This window comes from Bidens hawaiensis, unplaced genomic scaffold (genome assembly GCF_021521415.1).
Source record: "Bidens hawaiensis isolate Kalapana, Puna unplaced genomic scaffold, B.hawaiensis_p1.1 tig00039597_1, whole genome shotgun sequence".
Lineage (NCBI taxonomy): Eukaryota > Viridiplantae > Streptophyta > Magnoliopsida > Asterales > Asteraceae > Bidens > Bidens hawaiensis.
The window spans coordinates 83,617-104,735 of record NW_027496974.1 but is presented as its reverse complement, the minus strand read 5'-3'; the positions used below and the strand labels follow the sequence as shown (position 1 = coordinate 104,735).

The 21,119-nt window shown below is 37.3% G+C and overlaps 2 protein-coding genes and 2 pseudogenes across 3 annotated transcripts; 2 read left to right on the top strand and 2 right to left on the bottom strand.

Moving 5' to 3' along the window:
* Positions 1-429: 429 nt before the first annotated feature.
* On the top strand, positions 430-1,536 carry LOC143591377 (glutathione S-transferase U7 pseudogene; annotated as a pseudogene). The gene is made up of 2 exons (XR_013145657.1): positions 430-752; positions 1,180-1,536. The product of XR_013145657.1 is annotated as a glutathione S-transferase U7 pseudogene (transcript).
* A 2,534-nt stretch (positions 1,537-4,070) lies between these two features.
* LOC143591376 (GEM-like protein 1) lies at positions 4,071-6,851 on the top strand. Its single transcript, XM_077071596.1, has 4 exons — positions 4,071-4,257; positions 4,345-4,446; positions 5,590-5,861; positions 6,637-6,851. Exons 1-4 carry the CDS (start codon positions 4,071-4,073, stop codon positions 6,832-6,834), a joined length of 759 nt encoding a protein of 252 aa, XP_076927711.1. The 3' UTR covers positions 6,835-6,851.
* A 733-nt stretch (positions 6,852-7,584) lies between these two features.
* LOC143591375 (cation/H(+) antiporter 24 pseudogene) lies at positions 7,585-10,971 on the bottom strand (annotated as a pseudogene).
* Positions 10,972-16,808: 5,837 nt separating this feature from the next.
* Positions 16,809-18,116, bottom strand: LOC143591374 (uncharacterized). Its single transcript, XM_077071595.1, has 2 exons — positions 17,924-18,116; positions 16,809-17,659 (listed from the first exon to the last, which is right to left on the bottom strand). The coding sequence occupies exons 1-2, from the start codon at positions 18,114-18,116 to the stop codon at positions 16,809-16,811; spliced, it is 1,044 nt and encodes a 347-aa protein (XP_076927710.1).
* Between the last annotated feature and the right edge of the window lie 3,003 nt (positions 18,117-21,119).

The following is a 21,119-nucleotide window of genomic DNA, read 5'->3' as shown; positions in this document are numbered from 1 at the left end:
TTTTCTCGAAACTGGAGATAACTTGAAGGCGCGTAAGACCCTGTACGGCTGGGTTGGGCCAGCTGGCGGTGACCTTTTGCCGTTAAATTTAGAAGCCATGAGAAACGTGCACTATCAATGCTCGATCACGCGTCACATTCAACTTTTACTTAAAAACATATAAACCATTGTATTGTGATAACATACAAAAATGAATTATTTTGACTACAATGGGCTCTTTATCATATTCTCATTGTTCAACCAAAATCGATTTTTATATTTGTTATGTTATTCTTAAATCATCAGTTGTCTAACACGAAGCATCAAGGAAGATGATTCATCACATTTTATTATTTAAAAACAAAAAAAAAGTATTTTGAATATTGGATTTGACCATTGAAAACTTTGTATATAAGATACAATGGAAGTCCGATTGAAACCATCATAAACATATTCAAATGACAGGAGACAAGGTGAAGTTAATAGGAATTTGGCAAAGCCCTATGGTCCTTCGTGTGAAATGGGCATTAAGTCTTAAAGGCGTTGAATATGAATACGTCGAAGACGATATCTTAAACAAAAGTTCGATGCTTTTGCAATACTACCCGGTCTACAAAAAGTTTCCGGTTCTTGTGCACAACGAGAAGCTAATCGTGGAGTCTCTTGTCATACTTGAATACATAGATGAGATATGGAGGAATCATCCGCTGCTTCCTGAAGATCCTTTTGAGAAAGCAAGATCTCGTTTTTGGGCAAAATTTGTTGATGACAAGGTAACTTAAATAAAATCTGTATAATTTATAAGATCAACCTTTTTACAATATGTTTAGTTATTTATTGGTTAATTATACAAGTACGACCCGTGCTACACGATTTTAGATGTGCCCGGTTTTAGGTTACTGTTTTTACATCAATAAATATATTACCAATTTCAACTTGTCAGTCTGAACTCTAAAACCTTCAACCCAACACAATTACCACTCATACCTTATTTGTTATCTACAACTTGTTATCTTTTTCTCCTAACCTTCAACCTTTGAATTCTTTGGAAGTAGTTGATGCCAACTACTTCTTTGGAAGGAGTTGACTTAGATGCTAAAACTATCTTTCTACCATACATGCAACAAAAGATTGTTTCATAGCCAAAAAAAATGAAATGATTCATATTACATGTGCATCTAATTGAATTTTCTCTTTTAGTTTGTGCCGATAATCATCAAGATGTTGCGAATTACACCAGACGATAAAGAAAATGTTGCAAAAGAAGGTCGTGAAATTCTCAAGACCATTGAGAGTAGTTTGAACCCAAACAAACCTTTCTCTAGATGGCAAAATTTAAGCTTTATGGATATTTTAATTGTTTGGGTTGGATATTATTCTCAAATGCTCGAGAAAATGTTAGATGTTAAACTTTTGGATGAAGAAAACACACCTTTGTTAAACAAGTGGTTTAGAGATGTTCTTGATCTTTCAGTTATTAAAGAGTGTCTCCCCCCTTTCGACAAATTGGTAGCGCATTACACCGATTTTCATGAACGGCATATGACTGCGTGCTAAAGCTTAAAATCCGTACCAATGAAGTTGTTCAAAATGAGTACGTCTTGTTTAGTAGGTTGAGAATATTGTTTGAGTCATTCGGTATTATGAGAATTTATAGCTCACGATTGTTGAGGCTTTGTAGTGAATGTGCGTCAAATTCCTGGTTTGAGATCATGAAGACATGCATCATGCATATAGTAATTAAATTTAAAGTTTGTCCTATATGATTGTTATGTAGGTGTCATATTTCAATCAACATATAGTTTTTGAATTGTGGTTGTATTAATGTTAAATCAAAGAATTTTGTGTGTTTTATTAATTGTTTCCGCTCTTAACCGCCATGGTGGGGTTTCCCTGCCCCTTTTATAAATCTTTAGGTTTCGTGGTGCTCAAAATTAAGATAGACATGACCGAGTATGTATTATACACACCTTTTAACTCCGTCAATGGTTATTTTTAATTTTTCAACTGGTATTAAGTAACCGGATTATATTAAATTGTTGTTGATATCGTTAAAATCACCATCATAAATATAATACTTTATTCACTTAAACTAGCCACAACCATAGGAAAAAACTCATATAAATGAAAATATATTGTGTTAGGATTTTAGGTGTCTATATTTAAAAGTTTTGTGGCAATGAAAGTATTGACATGTATTATCTACTATATATTACAAGTTTGGAGACGCTAAACGGTTATTGGGCCACTTGGCGACACTTTACTTGTCAAATACATTTTTTTTGTCGTTTTGGTATCGTAACGAACATAACAGAAGCCGGTCGAATGATAATTTTGTTTTTTTCTTTTGTTTGTTTTAATTCCGATATCATAACGAAGGTGACGAAAACCGACCCAATTCGTATAGACTCAACGTCTCAACGTCCGGGACCAACAACGTTTGATTTTACCAATGTCCGACTTTACTGACATACGCCACCCCACTGGTTCACTCAATTTTTGTATATTATATATATATATATATATATTCCTTTTTTAGTTATGGTACCGTAACGAGCGTAGCCGAAACCGACCGAATTCGTGTCCAGTTACTGCCCCAATGCCCAGGACTGACAACGCTCGGGTTTAATTTGACGAATATATATTTTTTGGATGCTAAGGTTTTACCAATGGTGTCTATATTGTAAGGAACGTAAACGATACTAACTGAATTCGCGTCAACTCACTGACGTAACGCTCAGGTTTTACCAATTGCCCCGCTGCAACGCGCCGGGTCAAAATCTAGTTATATCTATGATCAAAGCACAGATCTCCCACCAGGGTCCAAATCAAAACTACAAGAAACTCAATTTCAACTGTATGGTCCTCACAAAAGCAGTGAATTACCAACGGATCTTCTATCAGCAAAAAACGTCCCATAAAAAACAAGATTTTTGGCTCACACGCGGAACATGCCTGTTGATAATAATGTTTTTTTCTCGGGTTATGGTATTTAATTATTTATAGGTAGCCATAGTCAGAATTTTTTTTCTTTTTTTTGGATCGAAAACTTACTAGTGTGTTGGGCCATCGCACTCCTTAAATTGGAAGAACCCTGCTGCCCCGTTTTAACTAGACTATTTGTCATTATCGGACCTACGCTGGCTTCAGAGTCTGGCTTGGACATTCCCCGGCAAACCATACCTTCAGTAGTTGTGTCACCGCAATAGCATAATTCTCTAGCGTAACACACGGTGGGATGAACCGGGTGGGGTCGGAATTCGAATTGACAACCCCGTAACGCATAGCTCAAATCTTTCATTGCCATACTCGTCCAAAAATGACACTAGTGGAGATCGAACATAATAGATGAAGTGAGAATATAGGCATCGATAGATTACATGTGTTCTTTTATTTTTTTTTTTTTGGCTTATATTGTCCACTACCAATAATACTCATTTGTGTAGTATTGTTCCGTTAGACACCACCACTCACCCTATATATGGCTATTCCTTGTGGTATGGAAAAAGCAGATGCCATTCAGCCACCTCACTAGTTAACACTGAAGAGGGAGCCAAACCACAACACCCCAAATGTTATTCTGATGCTAAACTAGTTTTCCCCTAGCTAGCACTATCACAATAAAGGTGTTATTCACCTCATTAACAATCAATCTTTTTTTTTTTTTAATTCGGTTTAAACTTACCTACAATGGGGTGGGTGGGGGGGGGGGGGAGATGGGATTGAGAAAAACAAAATAATAATAAGAACGGTATATACGAAGACCAAAACCAAATAATGTGGGCACGTATCTATTCTCACTATCTTTTAACAAAAGTATAAAATGAAATAAAAATATTAAATAAAACAATGATGCTTGCATTGCATTGCATTGAATTGATTGATATCATTCACAAAATCATCAAATGCTTTAAAAGCTGAATAATTTAAATTCATGGTGTAACGGTTGAATATCGACATGCACCGCTATATGTCATAATAACATCAATAACATCGAAAAAGCTCCTCGTATCAATTCAAAACCCTTGAAATCTTCTTCGTCCATATATCAAACCTCCTCACCCAATTCATCCAACAATCCATTTCTTGGAATGAATCCAAATCAACCATCCAACCCTTCATCACAAGATCCAAACCCTAATAATAATATTAATAATAATGTAGATCGCATTCATCCTCATCCGGTTTCTGGCCAACCGTCACAAACCGCCGTTGTTACCACGCCAAATCCAAATCCTTACGTGTTGGCTGCTCCCGTGAGAGATTCTTCCACCAAGAGTACGTCAGTTTGCATGTGTTTGAATAATATTTTACTTAATTATTAATGCCGGCATTGCATGTAGTTGATTATATATATTTTTGCAGACACGATGGATTTGGTGAAGGTTATGTTTGGAAGATGGGCGAGGAAGGCCTCCGAAGCAACGAAGAAGGGCCAGGAATATGCTGAAGATGTGTGGCAACATTGTAGGTTTAATTTAATTTCTCGTTTATCCATTTTCTATACTAATGACAAATATTTGATATGTCTGCATAGAACCCATAGTTTTCAACCTTTTTGTTGGGATATCATCATTATTTGAATATCATCATTTTTTGGCACATTACATGTTAAGAATTGTTACCATGTCGATTAGAAGTGAATGCTAATATTAAGTATTTGGGGATTAATTGGTGTTTGGTTCGGGGAGAGTTCTCTGTAGTAGAAACTTTTTTGGCGAGAACATAGATGTCAAAGGCGCAAAGGGTTAGCCTCGTGCCTACAGGCTCAAGGGCTTAAAAAACGAGGGCCCGAGATAAGTAAAGATGCATAGCATAAACATACGTTTATTTGAGGTTTTAGACATGCTTTAGGCTTTTTTTGGAATAGTTCAGGATGGTTACTTACCATTTTTGGGTAATTGGGTGTTTAGACCAATTGTCTAGGAATTTGCAGAATTTTCAGCATTTAGCCAGAATCTTGACCTGGATGGCAGCAAGGCGCTTTCCCCGCGCCTCGCCCAAGGACCTAGGCGCATGCCCGAAGGGCCTTTCACAACTTAGGGCGAGAAGAAAAAAGTTATTTAGAAACGACTTTCATTTTTTCGATTTCAAAATTGCCTTTTGAAAAAATGGTTACAATGAGACATTTTTTCATCTCTTTTAAAATTTTGAATAAATGTATTTTTATAAACCTACACGGTCATGTGATATTTTCCTACACATACATACGCATGTATATGTAAACGTTTCAAAGTGAAAGAAAAAAGCATATAAACAAATCAAGTTAGTGGTTTTTTTTATGTATATAACATAGAAGTAAAACTTTTCAAAAATATTAACCACTGACCGAAAAACTAAAAGATTCAGGTTTTTTTATTCTAACTTTTTATTCTTGCAACAATTTAGTTTTCTGCAATGAACCTTTCTCTATTTGGTTATTTTGATTACAATAGAAAAGGCATGGTTATCTAATAGGGGATTTAGTTGCCTCTAAAATGGGTGAGAAAGGAAGACCTTACATGGGGGTGAAGCAAAGTGTTGATTGGACTGTAATTTAGCATTTGCTTTCAATACATTCATATATAATTATCCGATAAGCTCTTTATTTAAACGTTCACTTTGTACCAGTGAAAACGGGTTCCAGCGTTACCGATGCTGCAGTTGGAAGAATTGCACAAGGAACCAAAGTTCTTGCAGAAGGTGGATACGATAAAATCTTTAGAACAACGTTCCAAACGGTTCCTGATGAACGACTTGTGAAGTCGTTCGCATGCTACCTGTCAACTTCTGCAGGGCCCGTTATGGGATTACTCTACATCTCAACTGCAAAGCTTGCATTTTGCAGTGATAATCCACTTCCATATAAAGTTTGTGAAGAAAAAAAGTGGAGCTATTACAAGGTCAACTTCCTTTTACAATTATGCTTTATTTCATTTAAATATATTTGCCGTGTTACTTGTTGAGGTATTAGGTATACATACTTGTTGGCCAAAGGCGGATTGACTAACAGGTCAAAATTGACAAATTTAGTATAGGTCAAATGTGTCGAGTGAGCGAAACACTTTCTTTTTTCTTAAAATCATTTTTTTTATAAATAGTTAGTGTCACATGTGACTATAATATTGTACTACTTCAATAGTAATCAAAATGTTTCATGCATTGGAACTACAATTTGGGCGCGTTTTGACCCGTTTGACTATGTTTTAAGCTAATTTTGTTTTAGAGTAAGTTACAAATTTCGAACTTTCACTTTTCGTCCTTAACTAAGGAAATTACATAATTCATCTTTTATGTTCATGAGCTATCACAGTTTACGCCATTTCCATTAACAGATGTTAGATTTTTTTGTTAAGCTTTGTCATGTGCGTTGCATATAACTATATAAGGTCAATTTGGTCTTTTTACAAATAATGGATTATTTATGTAAATATGTAACTTGTTAAGATTTTCAATAAACAGTCCATTGTGTAAAAGGACCAAACTACTCTGACTGTCATGTGCAAGGCATATTACAAGTTTAATCTCAATGGATAGAAAGCGAAATTTGAATATACTTAACTGACGAAAACTGTAATTAACTTTCTTTTAAATTTTATGGATTTATTATAAGTTGTAACAGATGAAGTCGTCCTATTTTTATTTACCACTTTGTATGTGTTTTGAAACAACAAATAGGTTATCATCCCATTGGTTCAACTAAAAGCAATCCAGCCTTCTAGAAGCAAATCAAATCCTTCTGAAAAGTACATCCAAGTTATATCTGTTGATGATCATGAATTCTGGTTCATGGGTTTTGTATATTATGACAGTGCTGTGAAAACTCTTCAGGGTGCACACCAATATCCACTCTGCATTGCTACTTCAAATTGTTAAACCATCTTAATTATCAGTTGGTTGTTTGTAATTCATTACAACATTTATAAAGTTTCAATAATCATATATAATCTACTGTTTTCATGACATGTGTTTCACTTATAAAGTTTGGAATTTTGGATACTTGTTTTCTGTACTTATTTCTGTTTATACGATTTCGTTCAAGAAAATACCTGGATTTATAGAATAGCCACAAAAGATTTTTGTCCCCAAAAATCAGAATAAGAACCGTAAGTAACTATCACGCGAATGGGAAAACAAAACTTTGCTAATCAAAAGTATCAAAACAAATTGGTTTTCCTTTGAACTTGAATTGCTTTGTTTAAAACGACAGCCGATCATTCATTTTTGCCTCGACCCCAAATGAATTCCACTTGAGAAGGATGTTGCATAAGCTCTGCCCTGGTCTTTATGCTTACAAGTACATGATCATCAAAAGGAACATGTTTCAAGGGTTTTAATTCTTTCATGACATCACCATCTTCCAAAGCTTTCTTATCAACATGTAGGATGTAAAGCATAAACTTGTGTACCCGGGAACTTGAGCAGTTGAGCTACTAAATATTGAGAATAAATAACGGAAGCCATGGATACAAGTACAACACTGATGAATAGTTTTAATTGCTCGTGTGAAGGTTTGTCCATGTTTTGTTCACTAATGAATTATAGTCTTTGTAAACGCGTGTGACATACATGTAATGAAAACGTGCGGGTAAAATTACTAGTTGTACAATTAATAACAAGTGATCATTAACAAAGGCTATTAATATATTTTGTAATCTTCCCTTGAAATCCACCCGAATTCATGTCTTTATCTCGTAAAACTTGTTGCTGCACTACTAACACTGAAGCCGTGCTGCCTAAATCAACTGATGCAACATAGTCACCAATAACACCAAGCTCCAAGCTTTCACTCCAACTTGACAAACCTTCAATCAATATAGGATTAATCCCAAGCTTTCTCCCTACAATCCAAAGATCATACGACTCGCTATTCATCGCACGAATAGCTGCCACTGTCTCTTCGCCATTTCGCACCACTACCTCTCGGTACGCCACCTTTTCATTCCCCTCATATTTCACCCAAAACGCAGTCACCAACCCATCATCCAACTTCTTCTCCATTTCATTCTCTCCTTCACCGTTGAGCGCAAGGAAGCGTATGACTGTAAGCGACACGTTCGGGTTCCCAGCCATGCGGTCAGCACACGCCAACGCCTCACGTGCATCCGCCCCGCCTAGGAAAAGCATACCCAAATGGTACCTCATACCGGCCACCGACATTCTCACATTATTCGCTGGCGGCCTAAACTCCCCCTTGTCCACAAGAACCGCGACCGAGCAAGGCGAGTGGTCCAGCACCGTGTAGTTTAATGACTTCACATTGTTCTGGACCATATCACTCCCAGCCATGCTTGACAATGGAGACATGTTATACGGAAGTATGATCAATTGCGACTTTCGGTTCAAAGCGAGCTCGCAAACGTCTTGGTACATGCTTCGTTTGGGTGCGACGGACGTAAACGAGTGAATCTTGATAACATCTCTCTTGTTCTCATGAATCCCTTGGAAGGATTTATGTATCATCCCCGTGTCGTCATCCATGTCGCTCTTGTCGTTGTTGTGTTCCTCCGCATGGTCGATGAAAACCGGAGCAGCACGGCCGACAAGCTCGACAAGATGAAGTGCATCGAGCATAAAAGGACTGTGGAGTGTAGGGTTGAAGACTTCAAGAAGGTGAAGTATGCTAGGAACACTATCCTCTTCTAGGAAGCAAACGAGTAGGTTGAGTTCTGTGTTGGGAGGAGTGTGTTGAATGTTTCTTCGTTTGTTGATCATGTACGGCCGGTTAGGATTGTAGAAGAGGCTGATCATGGGTGTTGCTATACTCGTTAACACGGTTGAGAAAAGCACGAACATTGTAAATTGTGGGACCCCAATCATCTGCATGCACAAAATCATATATGAATTAATTAGAAAATATGTAATCGCATTTGATTTCACACCATCAAACACGCCGTTCACTACAAAGTACAAATAGGGGCTGTTTGATAGCCTTTTAACAGTCATTAAGAAGCTATCTCTTAATGACTCATAACCTCTTAATGGTTAAGGCTGTAACAGTCATTAAGAAGCTATCTCTTAATGACTCATAACCTCTTAATGGTTAAGGCACAGCCTTAACCATTAAGAGGTTATGAGTCATTAAGAGATAGCTTCTTAATGACTACTGTTAAAAGGCTACCAAACAACCTTAGACAACCGTTTCAAATTAAATCAAGCTTTGAAAATTATTGGTCAACTCTAGACGTCAGTAATGAAAAATGGGGTCAAACTCTGAAAACTCTTGCTTAAAATGGTCGTTTGAACAAATATTTGGATTGTCGTTCAGAAACTAGGGGTAAAACTTATGAAAATTATTGGATAAAGACCACTTGACAAACAATTGGACGGCTGCTCTGAAAGTGAAAGCAGGGGTCAAACTTTGAACATTTTTGGTTAAAACGGTCATTTGAACAATTCAGATGGTCGTTAATAAATAGTGGATCAAACTTTGAAAATTAGTGGTCAACGACCGTTTGACATATATCCGGATAGCCAGTCAAAACTTTGAAAATTGTTGGTTGTTTGACCAATATTTGGGCATTCGTTCTGAAAGTAAGAGATCAAAATTATTGGTTGTTTGACAAATAACACGATCAGTGTGAGATTAGATTTCAGAGGTCACATTTGTAGATAGATAAAAGTATAATATTTAATCAATAGATTAAGAAGGGGATGAAAGTGGGAACGTACCCTGAAGTCAAGCCAATGTATAAACAATAAGAACTCAACTTGACCTCTCAAGCTCATGATCAAACTCAAGGTGACACCTTCTTTTAAGGGCATCTCAAAGAAGCGAGTCATAAATAATGTGGAAATAAATTTACTCAAATATCCGGTGAGGGCTATTAAAAACAGTGGCTGTAATGTCCCCCAAGCGTCTCTCATGGCAAACACATCCGTCATCAACCCCATATTAATGTACGCAAACGGCATAAGAATGTCGTTGATAAACGACTCACTCTTCTGCACCAAAGTGGCTCCTAAAGGCGGACCGTCAGGGATGGCAAGGCCGAACCACATTGGACCGTTAGCCAGCGCTATCCCGAAGAAATCACTCATGAACCCCCACACAAGAACACCTGCCAAGATTGCAACTATGTAAAACTGCTCCACAGGCTTACCTTCTGGTGTCATTTTGATTATCCAAAACATCAACATTCGGTTTCCACCAAAGATGGTTATAAAAAAGAGTACCAATGAGATTAGATATCCTACGGCAGCCATAGGGCGAGCCTCGCCCTGTTTAGCGGCCTCAAATGCGATGATCCCGTACATTCCTATGAGATCACCAATGACAGCTGTGGCTAACGCCATGCGTCCAATATCCGAGCTCAAAAGGTTGAGTTCGCGAATGATTGGGTGGAGGACAGGGAAGGATGTAATGGCTAGGGATGCACTCACTCCCCAAATGGAAGTGGCTGTCTTCATTTGAGGCTCTAAAGAGTTTCTCACCAGCAATGCAACACCTCCTGTTGCTAGTAGCGGTACAACCATGCCGAACATCCCGATATACCATTGTTTTTTGGTTGCTTTTTTGATCATTAAAAGATCCATCTTCACGCCCGACACAAACATGAAATACATGAACGCAAACGAACCAATATTCCTGAATATAAACGCCGATTGCCCTGGGAACAACCACGCTGCAAACTTCGGGTTTCGACATAAGCACGATGGTCCAACAATAATACCTCCCTTCAATCAACATATTAATGTAGGCAAATGGCATTAGAAAATTACAATATATAGAGAAAAGAAAGCAAATAACAAACCTAATAAATATCCGGTACTTACAATGATCTCGGAGATAACTTTTGGTTGTTTAAAAGGTTTGAGAAGGTGGTGAATGGTGTGGGTTATGACCAGGAACAAAGAAAGCTCCAACAAGACGAGTGCGAAAGTCGATTCGTTGGGGGTGTTGCCGTAGATAAACATCCCAAAGGGATGTTTTTCATGTATACGAGTGCAAACATAGTTTTCCTTGGGTATAGTCTCCAACGTAGGTATAAGACCAAATGCATGCGACGTCATAATATAATTTCTATGCCAAGTTGCACAGACAAAACGTACATAAAATTATAGCATGAAATTAAACCCTATTTTTCATCATCATGTCTTGCAAAACAAGGGAGAGAGAGAAAGGAGGATGGATAATCTATTGAATGAGCGTTAAGAATGGGAACAACAAATTTGGTGCATCGTGTACCATGGAATTTTAATTACTTGGTTGTAACTATAACTATATATAGTAACAAAGCACAAATGATGAATACTACTTTATTTATTCCTTTATAGGATTTCTCCTCTAATATCGCCTTAGGCCTTAGCTCACGTTTGAGTCCTATTAGCCATATTCTGCTGTATAACCATCACTAGTTCACTACCGTGTGGCCAACTGCTATGCACCATCACCACGGCTTCCTTGATTCCAATTCTGTCGACCATCATGATGACTATTACTACAAGAAAAGTTGTCTCATACAACAACACTATAGCGATATTAAGTCATCACGATAGAGGTGCTAGAAATTAGCTAGGGTTCTCTAACAACAAGCCATCGGTACAATTTCGGCGGCAAGGAAAATAACACACATGCGCAAACTGAAAACTCTCTCCGGACGACTTGTCACCACAATAGAGTGTTTGATTTTCCCTTTGTTTTAATCTAATTTAATGATTAATAGCAGATTTTTTTCTTGTCCACCCTATCCCAACTACTCGTCGTCGGTAAAGGGCTTCTGAATACGTTTCTTTTCTTTAATCGCCAAAAAAAAAAAGAAAAAAAAAAGACAAGTCGTTTTGGCTCACCCTTTGCGACGACATCTTGTCGGCATATCAATTTTTCTTCTTTATTTACAGACCGCTAAGGTGAAAGGTGCATGCCTAGAGTGCAGCTCAGGGGTATATACATGGTTAGATAGGTCCATTCAAATCAATATTTTATTTCTGATTTTTAAATGTTACCATTAAATACAAAAATAGTAAACTACGTTTTATAAATAAAAAAATTATAATTAATAATAATTCATTAATAAATAAAGAATTTAGCTCGGTTAATTTATTTATTTATTTCTTTTTTTCTATTTATTAACTTTGTATTGTAAATTTTTATTTCGTTTTCAAGCTGATGTTAGTTTAGGTAAAAAAAATTTTCCACTTTTAGCTTTATCTTTTAAAGTTGAGTCGTTAATTAATTGATTTTATTTAATTAATAAATTTTTCTTAAATAAGTTAAATATATTTAACTACTAAATTGTTAACAAGTAAACGGTGATATAGAAACAATATGGTTGTTTGGTTCGCAAAATGTTTTGTGATGAAATTGTAATTTGAATTGGATTTGGAATTGAAATGGAATCTCTTAAATATTGATGTGGTGTTTGGTTTGTGAATTTGATAATGGGATTGGCATGTTTAGAACGTTAAATGAATGCATTACCCTCATCCTCTTTTTTCTAGTTCTTCCCTTTCTTGAAACCCTTTGTGTACCATCTGAATATATGATGGATCTAGAAACTATTAAAGTCGAGATCTCTTTTTTTTTCTTTTTGTTATAACTTGATGTTCCTTTTTTTTAATAGCTCAATCTCGCATCTATGAATCAAATCAAAGCCTCAACTACTAAACCTGATCTAACTTTTTTTTTTTTTTCAAAAACTTGATTTTTACTGGTTTTCAAAGAAGCTTCATCGGCAATTTCTATAGCTGAACGTATGTTCAAAGCTCTATTGAAGTTTTTTTTTTCTCTTTAGATACTTTGATTTCTATAACTCCATTTTTTGTTTTATATGGAACTTGATTTCTTATTGAAGCTTCATTAACTTTTTCTTGTTTCAGTTTCATAGATTTTGATTTATGAAATTATAATTGGGTTTTATGATTTTGGAACTCTATTTGATTTAAATTTCTGGATATTAACTTGATTGAAGATGATTTTCACCTTTTATTTGGTTATTAATTTTGAGGGTGATTTGGTAAAGTTTGAGCATTCCACTGGAATGTTTATAATTTCATCGCACATCGAAAGGAAAGTGAATTTTTTGATTGAAGGAAAGAATTCACATTCCAATTCCTTCACTTAATTACCAACCAAACACAATTTTAGATGGAATATTTATCAATTCCATTTTTCAATTCCTATGAAATTCATGAACCAAGCATGCCCTAAGGTTGTATGTGGAAAAAACGAGCATGATAGCGTTAAGGGTAAAATGTGCATATGAAAAGAATAAGTGGAAAACTGATATGGCATGATGATTAAGCCTTCATGTTAAAAGTGTGTATGTTAGCGTTGCGCATGGTCTAAGTGTGTTTGAGTGTATATGTATGTCTGTATGTTTAGAGCATGCTTTACCTACTAAAAGCATTCAACCCGACAGTCCATGATCCTTTTCTGGAACGTGTTTCATCTTCTTATTGTTTTATTTGATTTAAAGTTAATGCTAGTTAAAGCTAATTAAACCATAACGTTTAAGCAAATATGTGGAGTAATTAAAGCACCAACTGTCTATGTGGCAATGAAATGACGATTTAACTAGCACATGCTAGTTAGACCACAACAGATAACCTTAACGTGATTTAGATTGGTAGGTTTGTAATTGGAAGTTAGATTTTATTGAGAGCTGGTTACAAGCAATGTTTTTAGACCTGGGCCGGACTTCCACCCGGACGTCTTACCGGGTCACAAGTCAGACCGGCCCGGACGTTAACCCAGACGACATCATAAATAACATAAATATATTTATATATGTACACCCTATTTATATATACCTATATAATTTATATATATAGAAAAAATAATGTTAAGCAACTTTCATGTCCATTTATAATATTTATTTTCACTATATAGGTCCTATATTTCTACTAGAGAAGCATTAATTAAGGTTGGTTCTAGTGTAGTGTTTGATAAGCATTTAATGTCGGATGGCTCCTGGTTTTTTTTTTTTTTTTGAATGTTCAAGTTTTCCTCCTACTATTTACATTATACCGTCAATGCCAGGAATCGAACCCTGGACCTCTCACCCAAAGGCCAAAGCCTTTACCATCCCACCAAAGTGGTGATAGCTCCTGGGTTTGATTCCTAGCGTCACCAAAAGTTTTTGATTTAATAAACAAGCTTTTACCGTTTCAACCGTTGATTTAATAAAAACAAACTTACGGATTCAATAAACGGTTCACTGGTTTCAGTCGAACCGTAAACCGTCAAACCCAGCCTGATTATTAAAAAACGGGTTGTATTATGTGAACCGGACCGGCATGCCTATCGGGTCCCGGTCGAACCGAACAGTCCGTTTCGAGGTTTCAAAACTTAAAAGTGAGAGATGCTAACGATTAAAAATTGGTGATTTTCGTCGGTTATTGTATGTAGCAATAAATGCCTGACAGCCTGACTAGACGAAATTAAACAATAAACATCATTTTTCTTAATTAATATTTTAAGGGACTAAATTAAAAATAAAAATACATCGAGATTTGAAGAAAGAAAAGGAAAACAAATCTAAAACGACTCAGAATCATAAAGGTATAAACTTTTTACAAAGTAAATATATCAAGTTTGTAATTTTAATAATCAAAAGGTATCAGATTTCAAATTAAATCAGTAATTTAAAAATAATATATAAAAAAATCCAATCTACGATTTTGGTATAAACACATGCATTATTTTAAATTTTGTTTTTATACACAAACTTTTATATTATATTCAAACGATGTTATACACGCTTAAGCCATGTGTTACGGTAAGGAGGAAAGGGCACTAAACGAAGGGGCCTGAAAGGAGCAGATGCTGGTAGCAGACGCGAGGGCGAGTTATTTGATGGTTTCAGCTTTTTTTTAACTATCAATTAGCTACATCAGCTACATGATCAATCATTTTATTTCCACGGCATCCTGCAATCACATTCCATCCCATCATAACACAGGTTTTTAACCTAATAGAAGGGCACCTTCACATAAGTTCGTGACAATCCGTGATGGGTGTTTGATGAAGGATTGTGTAAAAATGAGAGAAAGACGCAACTGTTTGAAAACCGATATGAAGATAGCCGGCCTTCTAGTCTAATAACATAGGACTGATGTTTGAGACTTGGGATCGTATGGTTTCAAATTCAAAAACTGATTTAATGAGAGTTTCCTACAGTAATAGGTTTCTTTTTTTTATAGAGTTATAAAGTGAGCTATGTCTCAAGCATCAAAATTAGTATATTATAGACAGTCGGGAAAACAAAAATCAGACATGAAGAGCGGTCAGCAACATCCGTCCCCTCTAATGTAACAATTACAAATAATGTAACAATCACTAGAATGTCCATCATCAACCCATAAAGAGAGTTCGTTGCCAACTGTAAGCACACTACCAATAAATATCTAAAGAAAAGAAAAAAAGACACGTTTTTCCATTAATTATTGAAAAGCAAACTAAAAGTCTAATTTTTATATTAAAAAAAAAAGTTGCACACTTTCCATGTATCCATGCACAAAAGGAAGTTAGGCAATGAGTCATAGTATAAGTTATAGGACAACCCCTCTTAATTCTACATAAGTATTACATCACTTATTTTTTTCACTTTCACTTCATCTCATTCAAAAGAAATGGTTTAATTCATAATTAATAACAAATCAACCAGTAATTAATACTAGGGGTGGTAAATGGGTTGGGTTGAAACGGGTCATGGGTCAGAACGGGTCCGGGTCTGAATGGCTCAAGGTCGAAACGAGTCAAAACGGGACGGATCGGTTTTTTTTCTTTTAAGAACAAGGACAACGGCGCAAATGTTTTAGTTTTTTTATAATTTTCGTTTTTGATTAATATTTTGAGTTATGATTTTTTTATTAATTTTTTTGAATTTTTTTGGGAGGACCCCTCTCAAAAATATTAATAAAAAAATCATAACTCAAAATATAAATAAAAAACGAAAAATGTAATAAAACGTTTGCGCCTTTACCCTTGTTCTTAAAAAAAACGAGAAATGAACTGAAACGAAAGCCGACGAAAACGAAACATAAACAAAAAACGAACCAAATTAATCAAAACTGAAAAATCGATCAAAACGAAACTAAAAACTGAAACAGAACAGAAATGAAACTGAAAAAACAGACAACAACGAAACACAAAGCCGAAAACGAATCAGAAACCGACCAAAAACAAGCAAAAGAAACCGAAACCCAACCCGTCCAGTGCTCCGAAACCGACCAAAAAGAAACAAAGGATAACGAAACCCAACCTGTCCAGTGCGAAAGCTCATGTCGGCTTGAAACCTAAACCGAACTCGTTCCAATCCAAAACCCGTTTCAACCCAAGCTTGCCACATTTCCTTAAGACACTAACCCAAATGGACCAATTTCTTTAAATTTGTCGGCCAATTTTGACCCGAGAATAAGAAGATGGAATTTTAAGTGACCAATTTTGACCTATCTTATTAAAATCTATAACCTAAACCAATCCATATGACTTTTAAAATAACCCAAATTAACCCATTTAAAATGGGTTGAGTCAAGATTGCCACCCCTAATTAATACATGTTGTTCCTCTCAACACGTTAAAAGCATAATCCATAAGTTTTTTTTAACAAACTTAACACTAGTGAGTAGTTGTTTAATACACACTTAAAGTGTCATTTTATCTTAACTTATATTGAACGTTAGAGTACACCCGATTTTTACATACTATATATGAATCAATAGATTTAGTGACAAAAACAACATACTCTCCATAATTATTATTAAAAGAACATGATATTTTACAATTTTTGAATAAGAATCTATAAAACCACTTCAAAATAAATCATACATATTATTATTATGATATCATTTAAAAAAAATAAACTAAAAAACCTATAACAAATCAACTCCAAAAGAAAAAAAAAGTATTAATTCTTTTTCCCTTCTTCATTCCCGTCATCATCCACATAAGCTTTCTTCCTCCTCTCCGCTGTCCCCAACAAACAAATCAAAAGAAAACACGTGGCATAAACCCCATGAACCTTCCAGCTAGTCTTCGGCGGTAGCCGGAGCACCGCCTTATGAAACACCGTCACATAATAATGCAACCCAACCGCAAACCCCACAAACGTCTGCCCAAGCCCCAACAGTTTACACACAGCACTCGTATCAGTCGAAAACACCAACACAAGGTACATCAACAGAAGCAAAAGGTACAAGACGTATGCCAACGTTTGCAGCAGCTGCAGGCAGACGTAAGTGGACTGCGAAGTCGCGTAGAAAAACTTCAAGGGTTCGAGTCCGGTAACTAGTGATGACAGTGCGAGGATTGAGAAGTAAATGGAGAGGTAAATTTGGATGAATATTATTAACTTTTGGAGTGAAAAATACGCTTTGATCCGGTTGAAAATGAGGGAGACTAGTAAAAATGGGATTAATATGAAAGCGAATGAGATGAATGAAGTGGCAATGGGTGCGTATTTTTTACCGACAATGGGATTTACTCCTTTGGTGATTTGTTTATTCGCTTTGTTGAGATAAGATTTTGAGGTTTTTGACAGCGCTTCTAAATCCGGAATAAATGTTTCTTGAAATCTTGTTGGGAGATCTCTGAACTCCGACACTAAATCGTCTTCTTCGTTGACTTCTCCAAAAGTCAAAGTTGTTGACTTTTGGTCTTTTTTGATGGGTTTGGCTTTTTTAACCGGATCTGATGATTTTTGGGTCAAATTCGAAGTGGGTTTTGATGTGGGTTTTGTGGAATTTGTGGTTTTTGAAACGGGTTTTGTTGAATTTGTGGTTTTTGAAATGGGTTTTGTTGAATTTGAATTTTTTAAAATGGGTTTTGTGTTTTTTGAAATGGGTTTTGTTGAATTTGTGGTTTTTGAAGTGGGTTTGGTGAGATTTGAAGGTTTAGATGTGGAATTGAGTTTCTTGATGGTGTTTTTGTCTTGAATTTTGGTGGAATTTGAGGTGGTGTTGGATTTGGGTTTGGGTTTGGGAGTGATGAGTTTGGTCTTGTTTTTGGTTTGGGTGGTTGTACCAAGAGCATCAAGAGATGTACTTGGCTTCTTCTTGACAGACAGTTGAACCCCATCATCTTCTGAATCATAATTCTTTTCCAACAGGTCTCTCCGACCCACAAGTTGGAAGGTGGGCTGAAAAGAGGAGCATGGAGGTATAGATAATAAAGCAAAGAGTGCAAGCAAAAGGAGTACCTTTGTGAGTGGAGTCATGCTTGTTTGATTGAATTGAATCGAATCTATGTCAGATTCTTCAGTGACAGGTCTTGAAGGGTGAGATTGAGATATAGAATTGGATCTGAGGAGTAATAAAGAAGGAGGGTGGCATGTGGGTGTGAGAGTGTCGGTGGGTGCGGTGAGTGAGCGTGAAATGGAGAAGATGGGGATGGATGGGAAGGAAGAAAAATGGCTTTTAATGAGGTCTGGATTCACATGTAGATGTTGACATGAAATATGCTTATTCCATTCACTCTTCCTCAAATTCATGGATTCATTGTTACTATTATTACTTTATATATAACAATTATCAAGTTTGGTGTCGCTAAGTCCCGATTAGATTACTTGGCGGCACTTCAGTGGTCATTGACATTTTGTTTTGTTTTTTTAGTTATGGTAACGTAACGATTAACGAACATAACATAAACCAATCGAATTCGCGTATAGCCGTAGAGTCACAACCTCAACGCTCGGGACCGACAACGCTAGGTCGCTAGCATTTACCAACGCCAAATTTACCAACCGACACCATCTCATTGGTCCACCTCAAGTTTTTAGATTTCCCCCATTTTTAGCTCCGGTATTATAACGGAAGTAACCGAAACTAACTGAAATCGTGTTGAGTTACCGACTCGATACCCGGGACCGATAACACTTGGTTTTACCACCGTCCGGGTTTTACCAACCTGTTCCGGCGCAACGCGCCGTGTAAAACACTCGTTATTTATAATTTTTATTTTTTTCAAACGTCTAATGAATCCTGCAAATGGGTTACTGGATAAACTCATCGCATCAGGATACACTTGTCTTTTTATCCAGGGAAAACCCTCACCTAAGACCAACGTCCGTGAACACTCGTCTGAAGGCACAACAGTGCGATGAAGTAAAACTCGTTCAGTTCAGGGATCCAACTAAATGATCAGGGCAGGAATCGGAGCATGAAACAAAGTCCCTCCTTTACCATTTCATCACAAGCTTATTGACATGATTATATTATTATTTTGAATGGCAAGCTTCTATAGAAAGAAATATAAATAAATAAGAAGAAAACCTCCAAGTGGTTAAGAGTATGCAAAATATGTATCAAAGTTTATTAAGTTTAATCTGGACACCTTAGTGAAAACAAGAAATAAAATTAATGGTTGAAGAAACACCAGTCGAACCCCGGGCAGATTACTGGTAACCTGGGGGTTAGATAGATGTTTCCCACGAGGGGTTAGACCCTTGGAAGATGGTTCTTCTGATAACCTGCAAAACAGACACCGTGAGCTCGTCACTGAGAAGGGGGGGTTCCTCCTTGTGACCACCCTCCGGCGTGAGAATCAGACTAGATTGCTCTTTAAATATAAAAGTATATTAAGAGATTGCTAGAGCAGATATCAGGTATATATGATAAGATAAGATGTTCATACCATTGGGGTATTTATAGCCGAAGGTAGGTTTCCAAGGGGTTTAGCCGGCCCAACACGCTACCAACTGTAACCTATGCACGTGCCCTGCCTGTGAGTGGTGGATAGGTAGCGGCTGACACAGAGCAGGCGTGTCGTGCACTCTTCCTCTTCTGCCAACTACAGGCTAGGCACGTGGTATGGCAGGAGTTGGTGGGTAGGCGGCGGCTATTGGTCACAGTGCTGTGGCGTGCTGTCTGCCATGCTGCTGTCAGTGAGCTGTCGCATTCTTGGTCAGATCTTTTGTCTGTACCTCGTCAGGTATCACACAAAAGATCCTCCATCATACGGACTGGCTCATTTAGGCGGGAGTTTTCCCCCTCCCGCCTTTGCTCATTCCTTCAGGTGACACTGGGGAGAGTTAAGTGCCTTGTGCGTGTAGCCATGCTGCGCGGGTGGCCTTCCCTAATGGCTTGTATCCGAGGCTGCGGGGACAGGCGGAGTCCTTCACCATTGGGAGGCATTTCCTGCGGGACCAGCTTGCGTACTGCGCGTAAGGACGTTACGTCTCTGAGCATGGTTGGTCCTGCGGATCCAGTTGGTCTCTGCGCAGACGTCCCTGTTTAGGGTGAGTCTTGCGGGTCCAACTGGGCTCTGCTGGGACCTACCTCTTCAAGTCCCCCCAGTCCAATGTTCTTCTCATGAGTGTTTAATAAAATGAGGTGAACTTTTGGACTTGAGCAAAGGGTTTTGAAAAGGGTTTTGTAAGGTTTTCCATGGGGATTCTTTCCGCGGAAGTCCTTGTCACTTGCAGAAATGCCCGAGTTTCCTGCTTGGTCTTTGGGTATGATGCGGGTAGGTCTGTAACCTCCTCGCAAGTCAGGAGCATTGAGTCCCAGTTGTATGTATTTTCCATGAGGTTTTGGTAGTTTTGAACATAGTGATCAATTATGTTAAGACCACCAATTCCATCTTGGAGCTTCAAACAACGTAGTTCTCGACGTTCCCGCTATGCGGGGATGTTATTTCCGTTTCCGCAAGCATTGCCCAGAAGATCCTTCTTGGTTTCAATTCCCAGCGGAGCGCTAGGTATGTGAAGGGTTTTGCCTTAACACTGTACCTGTGCTCGTCTTACGGTTACTTTACTTCCAAGGTATTCCTGGCGTCAATTCCCTGCGGGTGTTAGGTATGTGAAGGGTTTTGCCTTTACACTGTACCCTCACCCGTCTTATAGTTACTTGGTTGCCGAGGTACTTGGCTTCAATTCCCTGCGGGTGCTAGGTATGTGAAGGGTTTTGCCTTAACACTGTACCCGCATCCGTCTTACGGTTACTTGTTCAAGGTTTTCTTGGCTTCAATTCCCTGCGGGTGTTAGGTATGTGAAGGGTTTTGCCTTAACACTGTACCCACAGCCGTCTTACGGTTATTTGTTTGCCAAGGTTTATTTGGCTTCAATTCCCTGCGGGTGCTAGGTATGTGAAGGGTTTTGCCTTTACACTGTACCCGCATCCGTCTTACGGTTACTTGCTTGCCAAGGAGTAAGGGGTATTTTCCCGCTTACTTTTTAATATTTTCGAATTTTGAATTTTGAAATTCGAAGAGTTGGTGAAAA